At 47.1% G+C, this 25,822-nt stretch overlaps 1 protein-coding gene across 7 annotated transcripts in view; it reads right to left on the bottom strand.

Annotated features, from left to right (window-relative positions):
* Window positions 1–22,238, bottom strand: part of Ttc39a (tetratricopeptide repeat domain 39A) — a 54,195-nt gene extending 31,957 nt beyond the window's left edge. For 2 of the 7 annotated variants that reach the window (XM_058581444.1, XM_058581443.1), the window contains exon 1: window positions 22,093–22,238. In XM_058581444.1, the coding sequence (XP_058437427.1) occupies window positions 22,093–22,145 (53 nt within the window). In that variant the 5' untranslated portion in view covers window positions 22,146–22,238. Of the gene's footprint in view, window positions 1–4,749; window positions 4,906–5,138; window positions 5,270–5,539; window positions 5,629–22,092 lie in introns of those variants that run through there. The other 5 variants (XM_046450851.2, XM_058581447.1, XM_058581445.1 and 2 more) reach the window with 5 other exon arrangements.
* Window positions 22,239–25,822: the final 3,584 nt, after the last annotated feature.

Consider the following 25,822-nt stretch of genomic DNA (forward strand, 5'->3'; position numbering starts at 1 on the left):
ACTGAAGGCCTTAGGGTCCCACATTTATGAAGGGGAGGAAGACTATGTGCTAATTCCTCATACTTCTGTACCTGCGCAGGCTTAAGACCTCATCTCCCATCCCTTGTGTGGCTGTTGGCATTGACAGGTCTAGGTTTCTGAATCTGCAAGGACCCTAAGGTTGCTGTGGCTTCATTTCATTTCCAGCCTGACTCTAGCTCCCTCTTTGTTCTTGGATTGAGTGGATCTGCTTCTACTGAGGGAGCTCAGAAGGTGTCATAAAGGGTGATTGGTATAACCCATCCATCCTCCAGGTAGTTTTTTTGGAGGCAGAATATTTGAAACATTATTCCCTCTAATCTCTCCCTTTTTTATAGCCAAATATGTCCATTTAAAACCCAGATCTACGGCTGGAGTTGTGGCTCAGCGGTAGAGCGCTCATCTCGTAGGAGCAGGACCCTGGGTTCGATTCTCAGCACCACATAAAAAATAAATGAGTGAAATAAAGTTATTATGTCCAACTACAACTATAAAATAAATATTTAAAAAAAACCACAGATCTGACCATGTCACTCCTAGACTTCAAATCCTTCACTGGTTCCCCATCCTCTCAAGGCAAAGACCCAGTTCCTTTTCATGGTCTAAAAAGTCCCACCCTAAGCTGCCCCAGCCCTCTCCTCACAAGGCCTAGATGTGTCTATCTTCCTTTGTGCCCTGGGCCTAGCCTGCCAACTAATGCTCAATCCATTCAGCTTTGTTGGATGAATGAATCAACAAGGTGGCACTGAGCACCTACTACCCTGGATGTTCAACAGCACTCTCTCCTTGAACTCTCAAAATGCTCTGTGCAATAGGATTATTACCACCCCGCTCCCTTCGCCAAACAGACACGAACACTGCAAATGAGGAAACAGAGACTCAGAGGTGACTTGTCCAAGGTGACACACCCACATGTGAGTTCCAACCCAAGTTTCTTCCTGAGCCAAGGCATATCAGTTCAGCCTCAGGGAACCAAGTCCATTGCTATGGTTTATGTCCATGTCTTAATTCCAGAGCCAAGAGCCTAACTCCCATTTATGCACACATACCCTACTCCCTCCATCCCCCACCAAGAAGAGGTTCTGCCCACCTGTCCATGCACAGCCTGAGGGACAAACAGTACAGAGATGCATATCTGTCCCCCTGGCAACCCTGGCACCTCTTTGGCTTAACTGGAATGAGGCTGGTCAGTGACTTTCCTTCCTCCAGATGATTTCCCCCTTCCTTCATTCCCATAAATACCCACTGAGCTCCTGTTCTGGGCCAAGCGTGGGGCTAGGCTCTGGGAACACAGAGAAGGCCCAGACCTGGGCCTGCCCTTGAGCTCATAGTCTGTAGGAGCAACAGGTGCAGGTGGAGACAGTGATAGTCATCCTGATCAGGGCTATAATCATGGGGATCACTGGAACTGAAGAGGCCCAGAGGAGGTCTCCAACCCAGCCTGGGGCACTCAAGAAAGCTATTTGGGACAGATGGTGCAGAGTTGCAGATATGACGGAGAAAGAAGTGCAAGAAGGGACAATGTGCGAAAAGGGCTGGAGACACTACACCTGTACAGCAGTTAGGGGGCTAAGCAGCCTCAAAGGGCTGGAAGACAGAGGCTCCAAAAAGGCAGCTAAATAGAGAGGTGAGACGGGGCCTGACTGGGGAGCTCAGGAAAGAGAGACACTGGCCCCACTTAACTTAATAATAGCATTAACACCATCCACCACCAAGAGAATATCATTCAAGTTTTATCTAAATTGGAGACTGCATTATTTCACTCAATCCTCCGGCTAGCAGGCACTCTTATCTGTACTGACAGATAAGAAGGAGGGAAGGCCCAGAAGCGGAAACAAGGTCTGGCCCCTCCCATGAAGCTGGGAAAAGACAAATGCTTTCTGCATCTCAGTGCTCCAAGTCTTTCCCCTGGCCTGACTGTGACAGAGGCCCCTCCTTCTCATAGGCTGTGTCTTCAAGGCCACTCTCCTTTAGGGCACCTTCAGGTAAGCAGGTGATGGGTCTGTGATGAGGGGCCATCTCCTTGGGAACACTGAGACAAGGATGAGAAGGTGAGGAAGGTGGCCAAGGGAAGCACAGGGTTGGGTGAAGAATGGAGCAGGGCTGGTGACCAACTTCAGGAATTTGGTGGGGCTTTCCCATTCAGATCCCATCCACTTAAGGCCCACATGAGATAGGAACTGGACAGAGTGGAAGGGGGCATCAGGCAGCCTGGAGCCACCTCCCTGCTCTCCTCTTGCCTCCCACCTCCCATCTGTTGTCACCTGGTCTGCTACCCTGGTGCTTCATAGGCAGAGACAGAGTGGGGTAGCTAGAAGATCCTCAGCCCCAGCTAAAAAGCTCCCATCCCAACCTCAGTCAGGGTGAGGTGGATGTGGGGCAGGGAGGCGAAGTCACTCAAGAAGCATTCTGGAGCCAGAAGTGGCTTTTAATCCCTGCTCCATCATGGGAGAGGGGGACTTTGGCGCCACGAGTGAAGTAACATATCCACTTCCAAAGAGATATTTCTAAACTCCTTCCAGAGACCCCTTAAATGCACATAAAGCGAGTGCCCTGTGGCATAACAAGGTGGCCTTTAAGCATTTTAAAAGCACATAACCCTTGGACTCAAGCTGCGTCTCAGCAATAACTTACTGCAAAAACCTGAGAAAGTTCTTTAACCTCTATGAGCCTCAGTTTTTTCGTCAATGGCCTGGGAATGACAGGATCTACCTCCTTGTATTGTAGTAAAAAATGAGATTGTGTAAAGCACAATAGGAAGTACTCAGAAAAGATCAGCAATTATAACTTTTTCCTAACATTATATATTGCCATCATTTATTTTACTGAGCAGCACTGATTTTATAATAAAACTAAATAACTTTAAAAGATTGAGTACATACCTATGACTTGGCAATTCTACTATTAAGAGACATTCCAGAGAAACACATGCGCAAAGGACACCTGTACAAGAATATTCAGTATTTGAACAGTAACACATGGGGACCCACCTCAATGTCCAACAAGAAAGGTAAGTAAATAAATGTGAGTCTTTACACAGGGTGGTGTACCATATATCAGGGCAAGGACAACCAGAGTCACATGATCAAGAAGGCTAAACCTCAGAAACCTGACGTTGAATGAGGAAAAAGCTGCAGGACAACACATGCTATGACTCCACTTTAAAGAACACCTACCTACCATTTAGCATTTCATATATTCAGCAAAAGAATGAAAACGGGGAAATGAAAAAACCAAAATTCAGGATGGCAATTATCTCTGGAGAGGGAAGGAGGGAAGGAGTGTCCACAGAGGTTTCCATGGTTTATTTCTTTTTTTTTATTTTATTTTTTTTTAATTTTTTATTGTTGGTTGTTCAAAACATTACAAATTTCTTGACATATCCATGGTTTATTTCTTAAAAAAAAAAAAAAGAACATGAATTAAATGGGGCACAGTGATAATATCTGACAAAGTTGGGTGACAAAAAATAAGAGTTCAGTTTATTATTTGCTATCTTCTTCCAAAGGCTTAAAAATATTTTATAATTTTTAAAGTGGTAGAGATTTGAGGCTTACTTTGTTCACCACTGACCATCCTGCCTAGGGCTGGGCCCAAGAGAGGTCTTATTTGATGAGTGACTGAATTAGTGTCCACAGAGAAGGTGGAGATAGTTCTGATTTGGGCCTCAACTGATCAGATCTCATGAGGATGACTCTGACCAAAGCAGGGGCAGATAGACCTACATGACCTCAAAGAACAGTAGGCCATGGCAGGACTGCAGGGAGGCAGATGTGGTCAGTCTGAGGAAGGTCTGCCAGTGCTAGAAGAGCCAGCCTGCTGCCCTGGAATCCCACAGCAGGCCCAGAGGAGCCTGAGGTTGTGGAGGGGACTCAGGCATGGATGTGGTGGTATAAAGAAGAGGGATGAATGTGGATTTCAGTCCCAAAGTCTAGGATTCTTTCATGGAAGCCTTGCTCCATGCCTGCATACTCTCCAGGAAATCACTTTTCTAGACCCAGGGGGGTGGTGCTAAGTCAGAGCTGGGCAGAAGGGGACCTAAGCAAGCTCCAGATTTACAAGGACTTCAGCCCTCAGCAGGAAGGGAGTAGGTGGCCCAGCCTCCCCATATTTTCCAAAGGTGGGTCGAAAAATTTAGGGAGGGTAAAGAACGTGGCCAAAGTCATATAACAAAAATGATAAAGGCAAAACTTACCAGGCATCCCTCACCAGCAACCCAGCTTCTGAACTCTTATACTCCAGCCCCACACAAAGGCCCTATGGGGGCATCCAGCTGCCCAGATGGCACCAGGTTCCTAACTTCCCTGTTCATTTGTTAGGCCTCAGGCCCTTGGCAAATATTGTCACCGGTAGTGAGGCTCCAAGCAGGGCAGGCATAGCTTCCAGCTCACCTGGGGTTCGATCTCTGCCCAGCAACCTGCCAGCAGCCAGAAATCCCCGCAGCTGCCCCTACCCACCGGGGCTTAGGAAAGGCAGAGCTGCGGAAGGTCTCTGGACAGCAAGCAGCTGTCACTGCTACAGGGGCAATGTGGAGGTCCCACAGGAGTCCTCAGTGGGTGGGGGTAGGGCTGGGCAAGGCAGCCTTGTTGATAGTGCCAACGCCCACCTTTTACAACCCTGTTACGACCCCTGGGCCGGGTTGGACACACAGCCCTTTAAGTCCACCCAATATCACTGAAGATGACGTGGGTGGGAGCTCTGACATCAGACAGAATTCGTCCCAACTCTTACCTCAGGGAGGAGCGAAGACAAGTCAGATAAAGAGCTATGCCTCAGTTTCCTCATCTTAGCGGGGGGGGGGGATGGTCACAGGCCCACCCAGACACCAACGCCACGCGGCTGGTGAGCAGGCTCCTGCAAACATGGCTCTGACTACACCTCCGTGAGAAAGTTGGGACCCAGAGGGGGAGTGGCCGACCCAGGGTCCCCTGGGGCAGTTTCCGCAGCCCCCTCGCGGATCCCGGCGCGGGCCGCCCCAGAGGCAGCGGGGCGGGGGACTGCGCGCCCGTCAGGGGCGACAGCCGCAGTGCGGGCCGCGGGCGCGGCGGGGAGGCTCGGCGCGGGCCCCCGCACGTCCCCGCCCCGGCCCGCGCCCCCGGGGCCGCCCGCCGGGCACTTACCCCGCAGGCAGGGCGCCCGGGGCGCCGGCCGTGGTCATCGCCGAGGGGGGCGAGCGGCGCTGCCCCCGCCGGAGGCCAGCAGCGGCCCAGGTGCTGCCGCCGGATCCCGGAGCCCCGCGCTGTGCAGCCGAGCCACGGAGGCGGCGGCCGGGGAGGGGCGCGCCGGGGGCGGGGAAGGCGGCGGGGCCGGGCCGGGCCGGGCCTCGGTCTGCCCACCAGCGCAGTGGGGCCACGGCCACCCCCAGCCGCGCGGAGCTGGGGCAGGGCTGGGGCGGGGCCTGCCTTCGCTCGGCCCGCGCGAGGGTCCCCACCCCCACCCCGGACAGGTGCGACCCCGGCCACAGATTCTGTGCGCAAACCCCGCCCAGCCCAGCGCTCGCTCCTTCCGCAGACGCCCCCACCTGAGTTAGAAAGTTCTCCTAGACCTGAGGTCCTCCTTCCTGTCACTCGCCCTCCCCCACAGCTCCCGCCCCGCAGCGGCTCCCACCGGAGCCTCTGGTGTCCTACAACATTAATGGGGGCATTCATGCGGAGAAAGACACAGCCTCCAGAGTCAGGCTTGAATTTTAATCCCAAACACATGCCCATCGAGTATGTTTGTAGGAGACCAGAAGGCGGGAAATAACGCGATTTTAGCACTCACTGCTAGTGGGCAGCTCACACTAGTCTTCTCAATCTCCATAATTGCCATTTTACAGATGTGGAAACTGAGGCATAGGGTTCTTGTGATTGGCTCCGGAGCACGCATCTAATATGTGACAAGCTGCGATTGGAACCCAGCCCTTCTGACTCTGGAGCTCATGTGCCAGTCCCCACTGGTTCTCTCTTTTATTCTCAATGCTTGTGTGTGGGGTCACTCTCCAGGTGTCCACTGTGCATCTAGGCCTCAGGTGGGTATGTAAGCCCAGGGTTGAACTGACCTGATCTCCTGGCAGAGAAAGTTCTAGCCCATCAGGAGTTAACCAGCCACCACCTCTGGGTCCCAGATGCTCTTAATCATGACTCATCACAGCACGTGGCTGCCATTAGAGCTGTCCCTTCACATAGGCTGGGGACAGGAGAAGGAGGGACTCCACTTCCCCTAGATCAGGTTAAGTTCCTAGATGTCAGAGGAGGAAACAGGAGGGGGCAGTCTGCAAAAGCAACCAGGGTGGGAAGAAGACTTGGACTAGATCCCAGAGGAGCCAGGCAGGCTGTTTGTAGTGGGGAGAGGTTTGTGGGATTATTGCTTACATTAAACAAGCTTCCTGGGAAGGCAGTGAGTTCCCCTCCAGCTCATGTGTAAGCAGAGGGCAGATGCTTACTTCCAAGAATCATCCCACCTCTGCAGTCTCATATATAGGCATAAAAAAGATAATTAACTACAAGGAGCAGTCTATAATGACATCCACACGAAACTGTAAGGAATCCAGATGAGGAGAGTCAGGGGGCCTTCTGGAGAAGGTGGGGTCAGAGCTGAGCTTTGAAGTTATATTATTAATGAAGTTGTGGAGCAAGTGTACCAGGTAAGGGAACAACATGCATGAAAACATATAGGTGGCAAGGGCACATTGGTGACAGCTGGAGTTTGGAGGCTGTGACAAGACCAGCAATTTGTTGTAAAGACAAGTCCCAGGTGATGAGGCTGGGAGGCTGTTACATGCCATGCACTTTCAAATCTCCACGTATTTGCCCATGCTGTTTCCTTTCCCTAGAAGATATGTCCCTTCCTTGTCACTTATTATCCATTCATGTGACCAGGGATGGATCCAGAAGCTTACTATTGGGAGGCCTCTTTTCAAAAAAAAAAAAAAAATCATACAAATTTACTAATAGAAAATTGCTAGGATCCTCCTTGGAGCCTCAGAAGATGCCAGGCAGGTGAGGAAGAGATCCTGAAGTTTTAAGCTACATTAGCTCCAAGGTAGATCTTCACGGTATTTGACCAACATGTATTAAGAACATGCTAATGCCCAAACTCCTCCTTACCCTACAGGTTTCTACTCAGATACTGCCTCTTCCAGAAAGCCCTCCCTCTCAGGCTGGGCTGGGAATCCTGGGCACCCACTGCCTTAACCTGCTCTGACCAATCCTAATTCCCCCCACCACGGGACACTCTTGAGGGCAGGGCCTGGTCAGATTCATCTGTGTGTTTCAGCGCCTGACAGCTGGTGTTGCCTGACTAATCACCAGACATGAACACTAGGTCCAGAACTTTATAGTTTCCCTAAGGAAGTAATTACCTCTAAGGTAATTATTGCAACAATGGCTGATGCACATCAAAAGCTTCTTAAGTGCCACACATGGTATTAAATATGTAACATGAGTTATCTCATTTAATTTTCATTTCTAACTAGATAGAGCCTCAGTTTCCTCATCAGTAAAATAGAAATAATAATACTGCCTACATCAAAGGGCTTTTGTAAGAATTAAGAATTTATGTATGCACAGTACCCAGAATAGGACCTGGCATGTAACATAGTGCTGCATAAGTACCCAGTAACGGTGGTAGTGTGCTAGATGTTGTGCTCCCCATTTTACAGATGCAAACCGAGCTCTGCAAGGTAAGCAGCATGGCTGCCATTACAGCTGGAACACTCCTCACACCACCATGGTGGCAACGATACTGAAGCCAACCCAGTATCGTGATGCCCACTCACCTGGTGAGTCAGAGCATGGACTGGCCCACCCTCAGGAAGGCCCCACCTGGCCCATTCCCCACCCCTAGGAGCTGCCCAGTCCCAGCCCAGGGGAGCCTGTGAGTCATCATCCTTGTTTCTGCCTCCCAACACAGTAACTCTACTCTGATCATCCATCCAGCCACCCGTGACCTTGAGCTGACAGCATCCTGAGTCGTGGATCCCTTCCTCCCCTGTCAGGACGCCTGTTTCCTGCTTTCTGCCTTCCCTCCTTCCATCACTCTCAGGAGTGCTGGAATGATAAGTGAGCATTATCTGGGTGATTCTTGTCCCCATCCTCATTTCAGTCCCTTCCCCAAGGCCCTTCCTGGCACAAAGTGCCCCTCCCAACCCCTGTGGTCTGTGCCAGCCCAGATCCACCACTGACTCCAGAGCCTTCCCAATGGGGCTGTGTTGGTGATTGTAAAACTGGTTTTCTTGGAGAGAATAAGCCCTACCCAGCAGGATACAGAACTGGGCTTGTTAATAATTCACAAGTGAATAGACCCAATATGGACCTTTGAAGAGACTGTGAGAATCACAGCTCTTAAATATTCCCTGTAGTGACGATGCCTTTGGGGGTACCTAGGCCTGATCCTTGGATGGACCTCTTCCCTCAAGTGGACTGTGCCCACACTAGTCCTGTGATCTTGGGCACATATTACTGTTCTACTCTGGCCCTTAGTTTCTCTCTTTCCTCCAAATACAGAGAGGAGGAGAGGCTGGATAGGGAGCTCAAGGGCCCTCCCTTCTCTGACGTTCTCAGTTCGAGGATTGGGGTCTTCTACTGCCTGGTCTTCAGCAGCTGCCAAGGGTGGGCATATAGAAGGAGCTTGGGCAGGCACAGGGAACCAAAGTTCTGATACATCAAGGGTGACAGCTCTAACGAAGGATTTCTGCCATTAAGTGGCATGGTGTTGGGGTTCAGAAATTGGGCTGCAGAGCTAGGAAGATTTGGATGGACTCCTGGTCCCATGATGTCCCAACTAGGTAATCTTAGGCAAGTCATCTGATTAGCTTGAGGCAGGGTAGGGAGTGGCTCAGGGAACAGCTCAAATACCAGGGTTGTACCCAGCTCTGACACCTGGGTCAGTGACTCCATCTCTGGGATGAGAATGATGGTGGGTTGTTGCAAGAATTAAATGAGGTAATATACAAAAAAAAAATTTTTTTTTGGTACTGGGGATTGAACCTAGGGACACTTAACCACTGAGCCACATCCCTGGCCCTTTAAAAAAATATTTTATTTAGAAACAGGGTCTCACTAAGTTGCTGAGGGCCTCGATAAGTTGCTGAGGCTGGCTTTAAACTTGGGATCCTCCTGCCTCAGCCTCCAGAGCCACTAGGATTACAGGCATGGACCCACCATGCCTGGCCACAAAAAAACTCTTAGAACAGAGCATTGTCATTATCTTTCAGCTTTACATTCCTCACCCAAAAAGCAGGGATAACAGGACTGTTGTGAGCATTAAATAAACAAATGAACCTGAAAGAGACTTCAAACCACACAAGGCTGTCCAGAAAAAAAATTAAAAGGATTTCTCCTAAGATGTACACCAAGAGCTCTGCCCAGGACCTGGAGGCCTCTTTGGTCAAAATTGTGTGGAAAATAGATGATGCCTGTCAAGTGCTCCTGGTGAGGCATGGGCGAAGGCCTATGTTATGATGGATCCCAAAGGCAGGAGAGGGGAGAGTTCTGGAGGCAGAGAGCTGGTCCAGAAGGTGTCTTGGGAGAGAAGCTGGGACTTGGAGGAAGCAGTGGCAGGTGAAGGAGGAGAGAAGTACTGTTGAGTGGAGCCATTAACTTTTGACTAGCCTGATCTGTGCTCAGGGACGGTCCTTGGGTATGCCCTTTTGGCACCCAGATGTAAAGCAAATGCCCACCCACTCATTTGCTCAGAAAGAAAGCAAAGTTACCTTCAACCTGAGGCTTAGCTGTTGTACCTGTTGGAGGGTGTTTCTTTGCTGGAAATGAAGCAAGGGGCTATGCTACTACTTTTTGCAAGCTGTGGGTATTAGTCAGAGCCGACTGCAAGGGACTAAGGGGAATACCTTTTTGCAGGAGGCAAAAAGCAAGGAAGAAATTTACTCCCATGGGAAGAAAAGGGATCCAAAAGAATGGAGTTGCTTGGCTGAGTTCCACCTGGATGGGGCACCTTATGTCCCATCTAGTCCTGCCAGGAGTAGTGCAGCAAAAAACAGCTATTTGTAGGGTGAGGGAAAGAATTTTACTTGAAAGTGGTAGATTTTTGCACTGCTGCTCACTTGGGAAAGGCTGATCTTGAGCTGGGAAAGGAAGGCTTTAGAGTTGGGGTAAGAGAGAAAATGTGGAACTGGGTTTGGTGGCTCATGCCTATCATCTAAGACACTTGGGAGGCTGAGGTGAGAGGATCATTTGAATGCAGGAGTTCGAGACAAGCCTGGGCAACAGAGAGATACCTTCTGAGAGAGAGAGAGAGAGAGAGAATGCATATGCTTCCTGTCTCTTAATTAAGAAGATGCTAGAAGACATGCATAGGTTTCTCCCAGAGAAGGCTCATTCCAGAATTCCAGAATGCTCAAGAGATTGGAGAATGGCCATGGTATCATCAAAATCTGTTATGCTGGGTGTGCTGGCACACATTTATAATCCCAGCAATTTGAGAGGCTGAGGCAGAGATCAAAAGTTTGAAGCCAGCTTTAGCAATTTAGCAAGGCTCTAAGCAATTTAGCAAGGCTCTAAGCAATTTAGCAAGACCCTGTCTCAAAAAAAAAAAAAAAAAAAAAAAAAAACAGGGGTTGTAGCTCAGTGATAAAGAAACCCTGGGTTCAATCTCTAGTAACAAACAAACAAACAAAAAATCTCTCTTTATTCCTACTTGCTAAAGCATCCCAGTCAATCTGGTGGGGAATTAGGTGTGACTTGTCCTTGGGATACAGCAATTGCTATAGACTGGATATTTGGTTCTCCCAGAATTTACATGTTGAAATCTTTACCCCAAGTTGATGATATTTGGAGGTGGAGCCTTTGGGGAGTGATCAGGGCATGAGGTGGAGCCCCCCATGGATGGGATTAGGGATTTTATAAAAGACTCCTCATGGCTGCCACCATGTGAGGACACAACAAGGCACCATTTGTGAGCCAGAAAGCTGAATCTGCCTTGATCCTTGGTTTCCCAGCCTCCAGGCCCGTGAGGAACACATTTCTGATGTTTGGAAGCCACCTGGCTTTTGGTATTGTTAGAGCAGCCTGAATGGGAACAAAGTTGACAGGTGATAAAGTAAGGAGCCTCCAGGGCCACTCTGTTCCCAGGCCAGGGTGGTGGTCACAGTCAGGGAGAGAATGGTTGGGTATAGAAAAGCCACAACTGCAGGAGGGCAGTGAGTGGCACAGGCCCCCAGAGGAGGCCACAAAGGATTTTTCAACTTTCAGTTTCTTAGGATGTCACAAACAATTTGGGGTCTCGGAGGAATGGGCAGGAGTCCTCCAAAATGCATTGTGATTTGTGTACTTTGCACAACTATAGCTTCATTTTATGTTTTGGTCAGTGGCCACCTCTATACTATAAGCCCCTCATGTGCTTGTTCTTCAGGAAGCAGTTCTTCAAGAAGCTTCACTCCTTTCCAGCCCCACTGGCTGACCTGCAGGAGCATCCCCTCACCTGACCCTGCTTCTCAGAGTACAGTGATTGGTTGTAGGAAGATCCAATTAGAATAGTCCCCCGGGGATTTTCAGACCAATTTCCTAGAGTTGATGGAGAAGACCCTTCCTCTTATAATCAGAAGCTCTCCTACAGCACTGTGTCAGGCACTGTTCCCAGGGCTGTACATAAACAAATTCTTAGAATCCTCACAGTCCTCATTTGACAGATAAGGAAACTGAGGCACAGAGAGGTTAAACAATGTGCCCCAAATAATACTGCATACTTTTTCTATTTCTATGAGGAATGTCATTGGGATTTTGATCGGAATTGCATTAAATCTGTATCGTGCTTTTGGAAGTATGGTTATTTTGATAATATTAATTCTGCCTATCCAAGAGCAAGGCAGATCTTTCCATCTTCTAAGGCCTTCTTTCATTTCTTTCTTTAGGGTTCTGTAGTTTTCATTGTATAGATCTTTCACCTCCTTCGTTAAGTTAATTCCCAAGTATTTTACTTTATTTTTTGAGGCTTTTGTAAATGGGATAATTTTCCTAATTTCTCTTTCTGAGGATTTGTCACTGATATACAGAAATGCCTTTGATTTATGGGTGTAGATTTTATATCCTGCTACTTTGCTGAATTCATTTACTAGTTCTAGAAGTTTTCCTGGAGGAACTTTTAGGGTCTTCTAGGTATAGAATCCTATCATCAGCAAATAATGCCAATTTAAGTTCTTCTTTTCCTATGTGTAGCCTTAATTTCTTTCATCTGTCTAATTGCTCTGGCCAGTGTTTCAAGAACTATGTTAAATAGAAGTGTGAAAGAGGGCATCCCTGTCTTGTTCCAGTTTTTAGAGAGAATGCCTCCAATTTTTCTCCATTTAGAATGGTGTTGGCCTGGGGCTTAGCATATATAACCTTTATGATGTTGAGATATGTTCCTGTTATCCCTAATTTTTCTGGTGTTCTGAACATAAAGGGGTGCTGTATTTTGTCAAATGCTTTTTCTGCGTCTATTGAGATGATCATATGATGGATAAAAAAATGTGACATATAGACACAATGGAATATTTCTCAGCAATAAAAGAGAATAAAATCATGGCAGTTGCAGGTAAATCAATAGAATTCGAGAAGATAATGCTACGTGAAGTTATCCAATCCCCAAAACCCAAATGCCGAATGTTTTCTTTGATATAAGAAGGCTGATTCATAGTGGGATAAGGAAAGTGAGCATGGGACGAATAGACAAACTCTAGATAGGGCAGAGGGGTTGGAGGGGAAGGGACAGGGCGTGGGGTTATAAATGATAGTGGAATGTGATGATCATTATTATCCAAAATACATGTATGAAGACACGAATTTGGTGTGAATATACTTTGTATAAAACCAGAAATGTGAAAATTTGTGCTCTATATGTGTAATAAGAATTGTAATGCATTCCACTGTCATATATAAATAAAAATTAAAAATAATAATACTGCAAAGAAGTCTCTGAGTCAGGGTTCAAAACCAGCCTATGTGACCCCAGAGGCCTTTTCACTGCTTTGTTGGTACTGTCCTGTGGCTTGAGCTGGAAAGCTGCTGGCACCACATCTCATACCGCATGGAGGAGCATAAGGAGTGAAGTTGGCCACCGAGAGGCTCCACTGAGAGGCAGACAAAACAACTCAGGTCATGGATTGGAAGGTATTTCAGGAAATGTAGCATGCTGGCAGAACTGAAGTTGCAACTCCCAATAATCTATTTCCCATTGACCTTTTTTTTTTTAATATTTATTTTTTAGTTTTCGGCGGACACTACATCTTTGTTTGTATGTGGTGTTGAGGATCGAACCTGGGCCACACGCATGCCAGGCGAGCACGCTACCGCTTGAGCCACATCCCCAGCCCCTCCCATTGACCTTAAAAAGGATCCCAGGGCTGGGTCTGTAGCTTAGAGGCAGAGCACTTGCTTCTCATGTGTGAGGCACTGGGTTCCATCCTCAGCACCACATAAAAATAAACAAAATAAAGGCATGCTGTCCGTCTACAACTACAAAAAATAAAATAGAAAATAAAAAAAGGGATCCCAAATCAGAATCCATAACTCATAAAGTGGGATGTAGGTTGTTTGGAAAATTTTCATGATATTTCACAAGGGATTGAGAATCTGAGGGAGGGCCAAAATGTGCTTCTCACACCAGAACTGTCTCCTGCCCCGAATAACTGCCTTCAGCAACAGGGAGCTGACCAGAATCCTGGAATCAGAAGCTTCAATATCATAGAAGCATAAATTTGTTGTTATTTGTTTTAGTATTAGGGATTGAACCTAGGGGCTTTATCACTGAGCTACATCCTCAGCCCTTTTTATTTTTTTATTTTGAGACAGGGCCTCACTAAATTGCTGAGGTTGGCTTGAACTTGTGATCCTTCTCCTTCAGTCTCTTGAGTTGCTAGGATTATAGGCCTATGTCACTGCACCTTGCAAAGTTTAGAATTTTTTTTTTTTTTTTTTTTTTTGGTGCTGAGGATTGAACCCAGGGCCTTGGGCAAGTGAGGCAAGAACTCTACCAAACTGAGCTATATCCCCAGCCCTAGAATTTTAAATCATAGGTCCAGAATCACAAACACCTCCACCTGTTGGATCTGAGAATCACAGAGATGAAATCTCATCACTGGTTTTGAGTTCAGATCCATTTCCAAGGAAGGGACTCCACAGCTATCCAAGGATTTCAGCCACCAGATGAGACACACCTAAACTGGAGGCAGCTGGGGGCTCCTCTAGCTCAGACTACACACCAAGAGCAAGAATTCTGTCTGCTGCAGCCCAGCCTCTTCCTCGTTTTGCAGCTCTGCCCTTTAGTCACTTGGGCAAACCTGCCTGCCTGCACTTCGCCTGGGCTTCTGGTGCTATGCCTACCACAAATGGGCTGCGGAATGGCTAGGAGGGAGCTCTATTTGTAGGCTAGTCCCCACGCTAAGATGCGCAGGGATGGGACAGTTCCATTTCCTCTTCCTAACAGTTTGGGGTTTCCATTTCTAGGAATTTGATCATTGACTCCTGAACCCTTCAGAATCCCCTCTGTCCAACGCAAATGCTCTGGAAGGGTGATATTTCCTCCTACCAGCACCAAGGACATGAACTCACATTTACTCCACACTGAACAGCCCCAGTGGCTGACTTTTAGGTCCTTTACAAATATGACTTCAGTGGGTCTTTCCCTCTCCTCAGAAAATAGCTAGTATTTTATGGCCAAGTAAGCTGAGGCTCTCACAGATCAAGTAACTGAATCAAGTTCAAGTGGCCGAATAGGGGGTGAGCAACATCTGAAGCCTTCCCCCTTTGGACATGCTGTGGGAGACCAGGCAGTATGAAGGTCAGGGGTGAGGGTGGAGAGAAGACATGGCCCCACACTGGGAGAATGGAGACTTGGGTTTAAGCCTCAGGTGTGACACCTTGTGGGAGCAACTGGGAGTAAAGAATTCTCTGGTGTTTGTGTCCAGCAGGTACTAGCTGAAGTATAAAGGCTACTTGTGTGCTGGCTGCACATGTTTTCCCTCACATAGCCCCCCCCCCACCCAGGGATGTGGAGGCCTCTGCTTGGCCAGAGGGCCCCTTCTCCCCCCACTTCTCCCAGCCCCTCACTTCCTTCCCATCTTTGTGGTTCTGAGTCTTGCCTCCCAGCTTGTCCCTTCACCAAGGTGCAGTTCTTATTGCTTAGACTCTGTCCGGCATCCCCTCCATTCTCCTAATCTATATCCCAGTATCTCTTTCCCGGGTCATTGTGTGGCCTCCCCTCTGATACTCCTGTCCATTTCTCTCCACACAGTAACAACAATATATACGCACAGAATATTAGCGTGGAGGTTCCCGTACCCAAGACAGCACAACTGGATTCTCATAGGTGTTTAGGAAATCCTGGGAGTTTAAGAAATCCATCTGGACACAGCCAGTCCTTACCACGCCAACCAGGGCATCTTGCCCTCCTCAGAAATCCCTCATGTACTCATCAAAACTGAACACAGCCTGAGCCTGAAACCCATTCTGTGCTGGGCTCTGGGGCCATGGAGCAGAAGAATCCTGTCTCCTCCCCCAGGCATAATGGGGAAACAGAAAAAGGAGTAGAGTTGAAATGTTCTGTCCACAAATATTTTCTCTGGAGGGGAGCATGATCATCTTTAAATATGTAAATACGTAAATACCCTGCCTAAAGCACTAGAGAGTGCTTTTCAACATGCAGTGAAACCTCCTTTCCTGTTTGTTCTGGTCAGCCTGCTTCCTGGATCCTAGATCTGGTCAGCACTGATCTTCACCATGCTCTGGGCGGTAGATTTTACTGTGCATCACGTCACATTACTCTAAGTCTTACTCAGCATCTATTTCTGATGTTTACTTATTTCCTGGTCTACCTGTGTATATCTGTGTCTCGCACTGGAATATGGTCTCCAAGAGCCCAGGCCTGTATGTGTAAAGTGACACTATATCTGTAGTACCTAATACAATACCTGAAACATGGTATGTACATAGGTCCTGGGTTACAAATGTGACGAAAGACTGAGAGCCAGGAAAGAGAAGCCAAGATGCCAGGGCCCTGGAGACCCTGACTCTGACTCAGGGATGGGCTCAGAAGACTCTCTAACAAGAGGTCACCTGAAGTTGAATTTTATGGAGTGTTAGAGTGGAGAAATGGCCTTCTAGGCAGCCCCGAGCAATAGTCCTGAGAGCACAAGGCCAGTTGGTGTGGCTAGGCCAGTGAATGATCAATGAGTGACCAATGAGTGATGCACCTGGGCAGGTCACAACCCTGCCCCCCAAGGGCCTTGAACTTCAACCTCTAATTGATGGAGAGTCATGGAAACATTTTAGAGCAGAAAAATAGCAGTCTGGTTTGTGCTTTAGAAAGAATGTTTGGAGAGTGAGAGATTGGAGGAGCTGGGAAAGCTAGGGGCTGTTGTGAGGGTCTAAGGGAAACCAACAGCTTTCAGAAACATCCAGGAGGTAAAATCAGCAGGATTGGAAACTGGTGTGAGAGTGAGGGAGGGAGGTGTCAGAGGTTTCAGGCTTGGGCAACTGGGTGAATGACTATACCATTGGCTGGGATGGGGACCCAGGAGGAGGAACAGGTTTGGGAGTGAAGATGTTGAATTTAGTTTGGGACTTGCCAAGTCTGAGGTGCTCCTAGGACAGTCAGATGGAGGATAGTTGCATTGCCCTTTCCGGGATAGAAGAGTGAACTTTAAATATGTCAATATTGTTGAGAGCCACAGCCAAAGGGGCCCCAGCAAACTTCCAGCTGCCAGCAAACTTCCAGCTGCTGGCTGATGATTGGCTCACAGCGGCCCCAGCAACATCTAGCTGATTGGCTCCTCGGCCCCAGCAACATCTAGCTGATTGGCTCCTCTGCGGTGATGCTCATTGGACTGTTTCCCTGCCCTTTCAGACCACGGAGCTGCTCATTGGGGGACTTTTTTGGCTCCGCCCACGTGACCCAGCCAATCGGCCTCAAGAGCAGGAGGATTGGGGGAGGTGGAGAGAAGCTTGTGTGGGAGAGAGAGGCTTGGGGAAAGCCAGTGGTGGCAGTTGAGGCTCTGAGGGTTTTTCCTGAGAGACTATTTTGTTTGTCGTGTGTGGTTCTAAAAATAAAGTTAGTTTCTTTTGACAAGTGGCTCCTGATTGTGCCCAGCCAGACTGCGGCATTTGGTGGCTCGCACGGGGAGCGACTGAGGGTAAGTGAACTGCTCGCCCCTGAGGGCAGGGCGAGAGGATGGGTAGCCATTTTAAGATTCTTCTTTTGTTATTTTGTTTCACTTTTGTTTTAAGTTGCCTGTCCCTGGAGATGTGTAAGATGGAAGAAAAACCACTCACATCTGAGGAACAGATAGGGAGAAAGGACGGATGGACATTTCAGGAGGCTATTATAATGATTTTGTGTTGTTCCAATTTTGTTTCACTCAGTTTCAGTTTTGTTAGGCGTTATCTTGTTGGGTTGTATTATAGTAGAAATACGGGATCAGAAATTAGTAAAAAACAAACTGAAAGAGTGTTAAGTAAATTGTTAGAGGAAGGAGGCATCTCAGTAAAATCAAGAACAATCAGGGCATACGTTGATACAATACAAAAATGTAGCCCATGGCTTTTTAAGGAGGAGTTGTTAAATATATCACAATGGAACCATCATGGTGAAGATTTAAAAAGAATAGAACTTCAATAGACGAATGGATAAAAAAAAATGTGGCATTTATACACAATGGAGTATTACTCTGCATTAAAAAATGACAAAATCATAGAATTTACAGGGAAATGGATGGCATTAGAGCAGATTATGCTAAGTGAAGCTAGCCAATCCCTAAAAAACAAATGCCAAATGTCTTCTTTGATATAAGGAAAGTAACTAAGAACAGAGTAGGGACGAAGAACAGGAGAAGAAGATTAACATTTAACAGGGATGAGAGGTGGGAGGGAAAGGGAGAGAGAAGGTAAATTGCACGGTAATGGAAGGAGACCCTCAGGGTTATACAGTGGAGGGGGTAGAGAGAGAGGAGGGGAGGGGAGGGGAGAGGTGGGGAGGGGGGAGGGTGGATGATGGGAAAGGCAGCGGAGCACAACAGACACTAGTATGGCAATTTGTAAATCAATGGATGTGTAACTGATGTGAATCTGCAATCTGTGTATGGGGTGAAGGTGGGAGTTCATAACCCACTAGAATCAAAGTGTGGAATATGATATGTCAAGAAATTTGTAATGTTTTGAACAACCCACAATAAAAAATTAAAAAAAAAAAAAAAAGAATAGAAAAGAAAAGCCCAGGGACTCTGCCAGTTGGCACATTGCCATTGTGGACATTCGTATCTTGTTTGCTTAGTCCAAAGCCTTCAGTTCAGACAATGGTAGAGGAAGGAGAAGACATAATGATTCAAGTAAAAGAGAAGGCCTCTCAAGTTAGTCAGACAGAGGAAAAGATTCAAGTAAAAGAGAAGGCCTCTCAAGCTAGTCAGACAGAGAAAGAAAGTGTAAAACAGAAAAAGCCATCAGGGGGAAAGTTACAACAGGAGACTGCTACTAACACCTTTCTATCACCAGATGGTGTAAGTGTCCACCCAACAGCACCACCTCTACAGGAGACTGCTACTAACACCTTTCTATCACCAGAGGGCGTAAGTGTCCAACCAACAGCGCCACCTCCATATGCTGGGAGGCCCCCAACCCCCGCAGTTGATAGTTGGGATCCTGAGACAAGATCTCAAATATTAACATGCCCTGTATTTGAGGCAGGAGGGCAGCGATTTTACCAAGTTTTAAATTTCAAAACAGTGAAGCAGCTAAAAGAGGCTGTAACAACCTATGGTCCTCAAGCACCCTTCACTGTAAGCTTGGTCAAATCCATTAACAACTTGAACATGACGCCAGCAGATTGGGCTAATATGTGTAAAGCTGTGCTAAATGGAGGACAATACCTGTTATGGAAGGTTGCCAATGAGGAATTTTGCAAGGAGACGGCTAGGCGAAATGCAGCAGCTGGTTATCCTCAGAGAAATCTAGATATGTTGTTAGGAAAGGGACCTTATGAGGATCAGCAGCAACAAATTGCATATGATCCTGGCGTATACGCACAAATTGCTGCAGATGCAATTAAGGCATGGAAGACTTTACAAGGACATGGAGGTTTACAAGGTCAATTATCTAAGGTAATACAAGGAGCTAATGAACCTTATGCTGAATTTGTAGATAGGCTTATTCAAACAGCTACCAGAGTTTTTGGGAATACAGAACAAGCAATGCCATTACTAAAACACCTGGCTTATGAGCAAGCGAATCGTTGGTGCAGAGATATCATTAGACCATGGAAACATGAAGATTTAAACACATATATTAAATTATGTAGAGACATTAATGAACAAGAGCAAGTCGTGGCAGCTGCAGTAAAACAGGCTTTAGATGCCAGAGACATTAATGAACAAGGGCAAATTGTGGCAGCTGCAGTAAAACAGGCTTTAGATGCCAGGCCAAGAACATGCTACAATTGTGAACAAACAGGACATTTTAAAAGGAATTGCCCCATTGGAGGAGGGTTTAACAAAACTAGGTATCAAAGGAGTAGAATACCAGGTATTTGCCCACGATGCCGTAGAGGGAGACATTGGGCTAATGAATGCCGTTCTCAAACCACCATAGAGGGTACTCCATTATCAAAAAACGAACAAGGACCAGGTGTTTATCCACGATATCGTGGAGAAAGGCATCGGGCTCCATTGCCAAAAAATGGACAGGGGGGCCCAATGCTCCGGGGCCCAAAACCACAAATATACGGAGCACTGGAGGAACCCAGCAACCCCATCAGGGTAGTGCCCAGGACACATTGTCCATCAGATCCCTCATCAGACAAACCAGAGGGAGTGCAGGGTTGGACATCTGCGCCTCCGCCAGAGCAGTACTAACTCCAGAGATGGGAGTTCAAATCATTCCCACAGGGGTGAAAGGACCTCTTCCCAAAGGAACAGTAGGCTTATTATTGGGACGCAGCTCTTCTACTCTAAAAGGACTTATGATAAGTCCTGGGGTAATTGATCCCGATGATGAAGGTGAAATAAAAATTATAGCCAGTTCTCCAAAGGGTATATCAGTAATTTCACCAGGAGATAGAATAGCACAGTTACTAATAATACCCAGCCTACATGATAAATTTTCCAGTCGTACTGTAGAAAGAGGTTCCAAGGGATTAGGCTCCACAGGTGTAGATTGGGCTATGCTTTCTTTAAATTTAGATTCTCGCCCCATGCTAAAACTAAATATTCAAGGACATGAATTTAATGGGCTACTGGATACAGGTGCAGACCTTAGCATCATCTCTTGTCAAGAATGGCCAAAACATTGGCCATTACAACAAGCCACTCAAACTCTTCGAGGCCTAGGAGTGGCGACTAATCCCCATAGAAGTGCAATGGTATTAGATTGGAAGGATCCTGAAGGATGTGAAGGAACTATACAGCCATATGTATTGGATCATCTTCCTATAAATTTATGGGGACGAGATGTCCTAGATCAATTAGGTTTGACATTAACAAATAACATCAACCAAAATGCACCCACTATTATGACTAGACAAGGTTTTAGGAAAGGAAAAAGATTAGAAAAACAAGAACAAGGTATAGCAGCACCAATACAAATAGATCAAGGAACAGACAGACATGGGTTGGATTTTCAGAAAGGGCCACTGAGACAATAAAAATTACTTGGAAATCAGAAAGACCAGTATGGGTTCCTCAGTGGCCCCTGACTAAAGAAAAGATACAAGCAGCCCATGACCTGGTCAAACAACAATTAGCAGAAGGACATATACAACCTTCTGTATCTCCCCATAATACTCCCATTTTTGTCATCAAAAAGAAATCTGGTAAATGGAGATTATTGCAAGATTTAAGAGCCATTAATAATGAGATGGTTATTATGGGACCTGCTCAATCAGGGATTCCTCAGTTGTCTGCTTTGCCAAAAACCTGGTATGTTTTAGTTATAGATATTAAAGATTGTTTTTTTTCAATTCCAATTCATCCTGAGGATAGTCCACGTTTTGCATTTACTATCCCTGCACTGAATCATGAAGGTCCTGATCAGAGATATGAATGGAAAGTACTCCCTCAAGGGATGGCTAACAGCCCAACTATGTGTCAAATTTATGTTAACAAAGTAATCCAGCCACTTAGAAATCAAAATCCTGAACTACAAATATTTCACTATATGGATGATGTATTATTAGCACACAAAGATAAAAACACATTGCTAGAATGTTATGCCACACTTACAAACTTATTAAAAAATTATAATCTAGAGATAGCAATAGATAAAGTACAATTAAATTTTCCAATTAATTATTTAGGAGTTCTATTATCCTCAACCATGGTCCGTCCACCAAAAATTCAAATACGAGTAGATCAACTCAAATCACTTAATGACTTTCAAAAGTTATTAGGAGACATAAATTGGATAAGGCCTTATTTAGGTATACCAACAGGAGAGTTGGGACCTTTATTTGCATATTTATTTGACTTGTGGGGAGGGTCTCAGCTCAGAAGAAGGATCAGGGCTGTCCCCTCATGGGAACACATCTGAAGGTAGCAACTCATCCAGGATGTGGAGTTAGCTGGGAGAGGTGACAATCAAAAGAGGGCAATGACACGTCTTTGAAGGGTCACTGGAGAAGCTGTGATGCACATCATTCCACACTCGGACAAAGACCCAGGATATGGTCACCACCCCAACTCCCAACACTGCTTGCTGCCCTCTGATGGAGACAGCCCCTCAGGAGGACAATGTTCCTCCTTTTATCTGTGGGGGCAAGCTGGGGAGAGCTATGCGAGTGGGCGGAGGGCTGAGCAGAGAGTGGCTGCCCAAAGTGGACTATCAGCACTGCCAGAGTCCAGCCCCCTCAGGGTGACTACAGGTTGTGGCACTGGCAGCAGGACTCAGGTGAGACTGAATCCCTTGGCCCCAGACCCAGTCCTGCTGTGCTGGAGCTGGGAGCACCTGGAGCTGGGGGAGGTGCGGGGCTGCCCCTGTGGCCATTAACCCCGCGCCCAGCAGCCTGTGCGCTGTCGTCTCCCTCTGTGCCCCCTCGGCTGTCCCTCCCTTCGGCGGTGTCCCCTAGCGGCCTGTGGGTCCCCTCCGCGCCTCCCACCGAGTCCCCGCCCCCGCCCGGTACCTGCGGTCTCTTTTCCCGGAAGCCGGCCCCCTCCAGGCGGTCAGAAAGGCCATGGGCGCGGGCGGCCCCTCCAGGTGGCGGTGTGGGCGACAGCAACCGCGGCTCCAGCGGCAGCTCCAGGACCAGGCGCGCGGGGCGGGCCCGGCAGCTCCTCCCAGACCTGGCCGGCACCTCCCTGCTTGGTGAGGGCGTCGGTACCCCGGGAGCGGGGTCCCAGAGCAGCACACTCCCATCCAGAACCAGAGAGGACCTCGAACAAGTCGAGACCCATCATTGGGCATGGGAGAAACTGAGGCCCACAGAGGGCCAGGGTTTTGTTCTAGGTAACACACGGGGCCAGTCGCAGCCCTCTTCACTCTGCCTAGAGCCTGGCCTCCATGCTGATGAGTGGCCTGATGGCCCAACCAGGGTCTCTGCGTCACAAAGTGGTTCCACCAAGCCCTCTCTCTCCCACCTACTACAGAACCGGCCTTCCCAGGCCTGCCTGAGCCTGAATTGGGTCAAATGCTTGGAACTGGGTCAAATGCAAGGCACAGAGCAGGAGTGGCAGGGGGCTGACATGGGGAAGGGAGATAGGAAGTAGTTGCCTGGTACAGCCTGAAGACCAAACCAGGCCAGGCCAGGCACTGAAACACAACCCAGTTTATGGATTTCTGGTCCCAGGCTCCTCATGGAGGTGGGTAGAAAGAGGAGAATAAGCCACAGTCTGTCTCCAGTACAAACTTTTTTTAAAGCCTTGTATTTCTTCTTGGGTCATGTGCACTTTTGGTTTTTATTTTAAATTATCATCAACAAGTGGAATTGGCTCTGGCACCTCCAGGTGAGCCCCTCAGGGTGCGGTCCCAACAATTCAGCTAAGGATGAGGCAGAGGAACACCTTGAAGTATTAGAAGAGAACTTCTCCAGATCCCATGGGAATAGATTCAAGGGCTTGTGGCGGCTTCTTTCATGGGTGAGGATTGAACACAGCAGAGGCAAGGTAGCTCATTTTGGGCTGGGTCTATATGCTAGGTGCTTGTGCAATTCGAATCTTGTGTCAAACAAATGGTGACTAATTCTTACAAGTTATAATTCTATGATGTGCCAAGTCTTGAGTCAGGCATTTTGCACCAATTCTCATATTTCTTCATCTTATTAAACATTCCCACTTTACAGCTGATGAAACTGAAGTTCAGAGGGGTTAACTAACTTCCCTGAGACCAAGTTGTGGAATCAGGTCTTAAACCCATGTCTGTCTGTCTCTACCTGCTTGCCTGTGGTCCACAGGTGGGCTGGGCATGGGGTGGGAAACTCTAAGCAAATCTGCCAGAAGTGTGAACACCCCAAGGGCCATCAGGGCAGTCTCTTACTCTTCCCTGGTAGGCAGAGATGTGATTTTTGGCCCTTTCTCTGAGCACTCATGCGATGGTCTTGGCAGATCAGCAAGGGCCTGAGAATGCTGCCTATCTCTCCATAAAACTAGAACTTCCAGATCTGGAAATTCCACTTTCAGTGCACCTACAAGCCCCAAACCCCTCAGTTCACAGAACCTTGTCCAACTGGGCAGCACTGGGCACTGCAGACAGCTAGCATTCTCCTGGGCTCACAGGCAAGGCGTCAGAAGCCTAGTCTCCCACAGCTCCAGAGCTCAGTCTACAAAAAAGAGAATTAAAGAATCACCTAGCCTCTGAGCCCATAGCCAATGCCACTTCCTCTAGGAAGCCCTCTAGATTTTCACATTGAGGGAGGTCTCTTCAGAGGGTACATTTTTGTTTCTTGTACAGTATTTAGCAGTACATATTTTTAATTCTTTGCATTAGTTATCTACAACATCAGTTTCAGTCTTCAGATTTCTATCTGAAAGTATGGAGAATAACTCATATCTGTGTCTTCCTCGGAGCCTAGCACATTGATACATATCTTAGCGCTCAGTGTTGAGTAAATGAAGGTAATACCTAGCAAGTTGCTACTCAGTGGCAGGTACTAGGCTGAGGGTCTTTACAAACACTACTTCTGATCCAGACAATTCTGTTTTAAGAAATTTGACTCAGATGTTTAGAAATGATCTTAAGACCAAATCAGGAGCTGGGATTCAACTTCAAGTTCTTGAACTTCAGGTTAGTTTCTTATTCTTAGTTATCTGTTTAGAACTATATTAGGCATTATTCTAAATTTCATATGTACCAACTCATTTAATCCCAGAAACAACTAAACAACTATATCATGGATTTTTATTTTGTTTTTGGGTACTGGGGATTGAACTCAGGGGCACTTGACCACTGAACCACATCCCCAGCCCTATTTTGTATTTTATTTAGAGACAGGGACTCACTGAGTTGCTTAGCACCTCGCTAAACTGCTGAGGCTGGCTTTGAACACACGATTCTCCTGCCTCTGCCTCCCAAACTGCTGCAATTACAGGTGTGCACCGAGTTTGGCTTTTTTTTTTTTTTTTTTAATTTATACCTGGGATTGAATCCAGGGGCACTTAACCACCGAGCCATATCCTCAGCCTTTAAAAGTTTTTTTTAAGGCAGCGCCTCATGCAGGGCGCAGTGGCACACACGGCTAATCCCAGTCTCAGGAGGCTGAGGCAGAAGGATTATGAGTTCAGAGTCAGCCTCAGCAACCACGAGGCACTAAGCAATGCAGTAAGACCCTGTCTCAAAATAAAATAAAAAATAGGGCTGGAGGGCTGGGGATGTGGCTCAAGTGGTAGCGCGCTCGCCTGGCATGCGTGTGGCCCGGGTTCGATCCTCAGCATCACATAAAAAAAAGATGTTGTGTCCGACGAGAACTAAAAAATAAATATTAAAAAAATTCTTTCTCCCTCTTAAAAAAAAATAGGGCTGGGGATGTGGCTCAGTGATTGAATGGCCCTGAGTTCAACCCTCAGTACCACCCCCCCCACCCCCCCCCCAAAAAAAAAGACAGGGTCTTGCTAAGCACCTAGGGCCTTGCTAAATTGCTGAGGCTGGCTTTGAACTTGAGATCCTCCTGCCTCAAACTCCCGAGTCGCTGGGATTACAGGCATGTGCATCCACACTTGGCTTCATGTATGTCTTTTTACATCTTACATGTATCAATTTTAATAGTTGAGAAAGTGAGGCAGAAAGGGATTAAGTAATTTGCTCAAAATCACACAAGTGGCAGAGCTGGGACTCAATGCGAACAGCCAGACTACATCTTAACCACAGCCTCAGTCGGCCTGCCGTAGAAGCCTAGAATGCACAAAGCACAAAGAGCCATTTCCCCAACTTTATCTTATTTTGCATCTCCTAATAACCCCAAGGTAGTGTAGGTTTTATCCTTCCTATCCTCCATAGCTCTGGTGGCATGCTGCCTAGGTTAGAATCTTGGTTCCTCACTTGCTAGCTATGTGTGACTTCAGGCAAGTTACTTCATTGCTCCTGTTTTCTCATCAGGAAAATGAGAACAAAAATAGTATCTATTACAAACGTTGTTGTAAGGATTAAATGAGTTAATGCAAACAAAAGAGAATGGTGCTAGACATAGTGTTATATGAATTACCTTCAGTGGTAAATTTATCCAGAATTAGAAATATACTATAAAAGCAACTTTCAAGATAACTGAATTTTATTCCCTTTAATCACAGATCAAAACATTTTCCTAAAATATGTTATTACCTTTTCCCATTTTTTTTTTTTTTTTTTTTGATACTAGGGATTGAGCCCAGGGGTGGCTTTACCACTGAGCTACATCTCCCTCCCTTTTTAGTTTTTGAGACAGG

Source organism: Marmota monax, unplaced genomic scaffold, assembly GCF_021218885.2.
Source record: "Marmota monax isolate L192 unplaced genomic scaffold, Marmota_monax_Labrador192_F-V1.1 WCK01_AAM20220418_F8-fsc00023, whole genome shotgun sequence".
Taxonomy (NCBI): Eukaryota; Metazoa; Chordata; class Mammalia; order Rodentia; family Sciuridae; genus Marmota; species Marmota monax.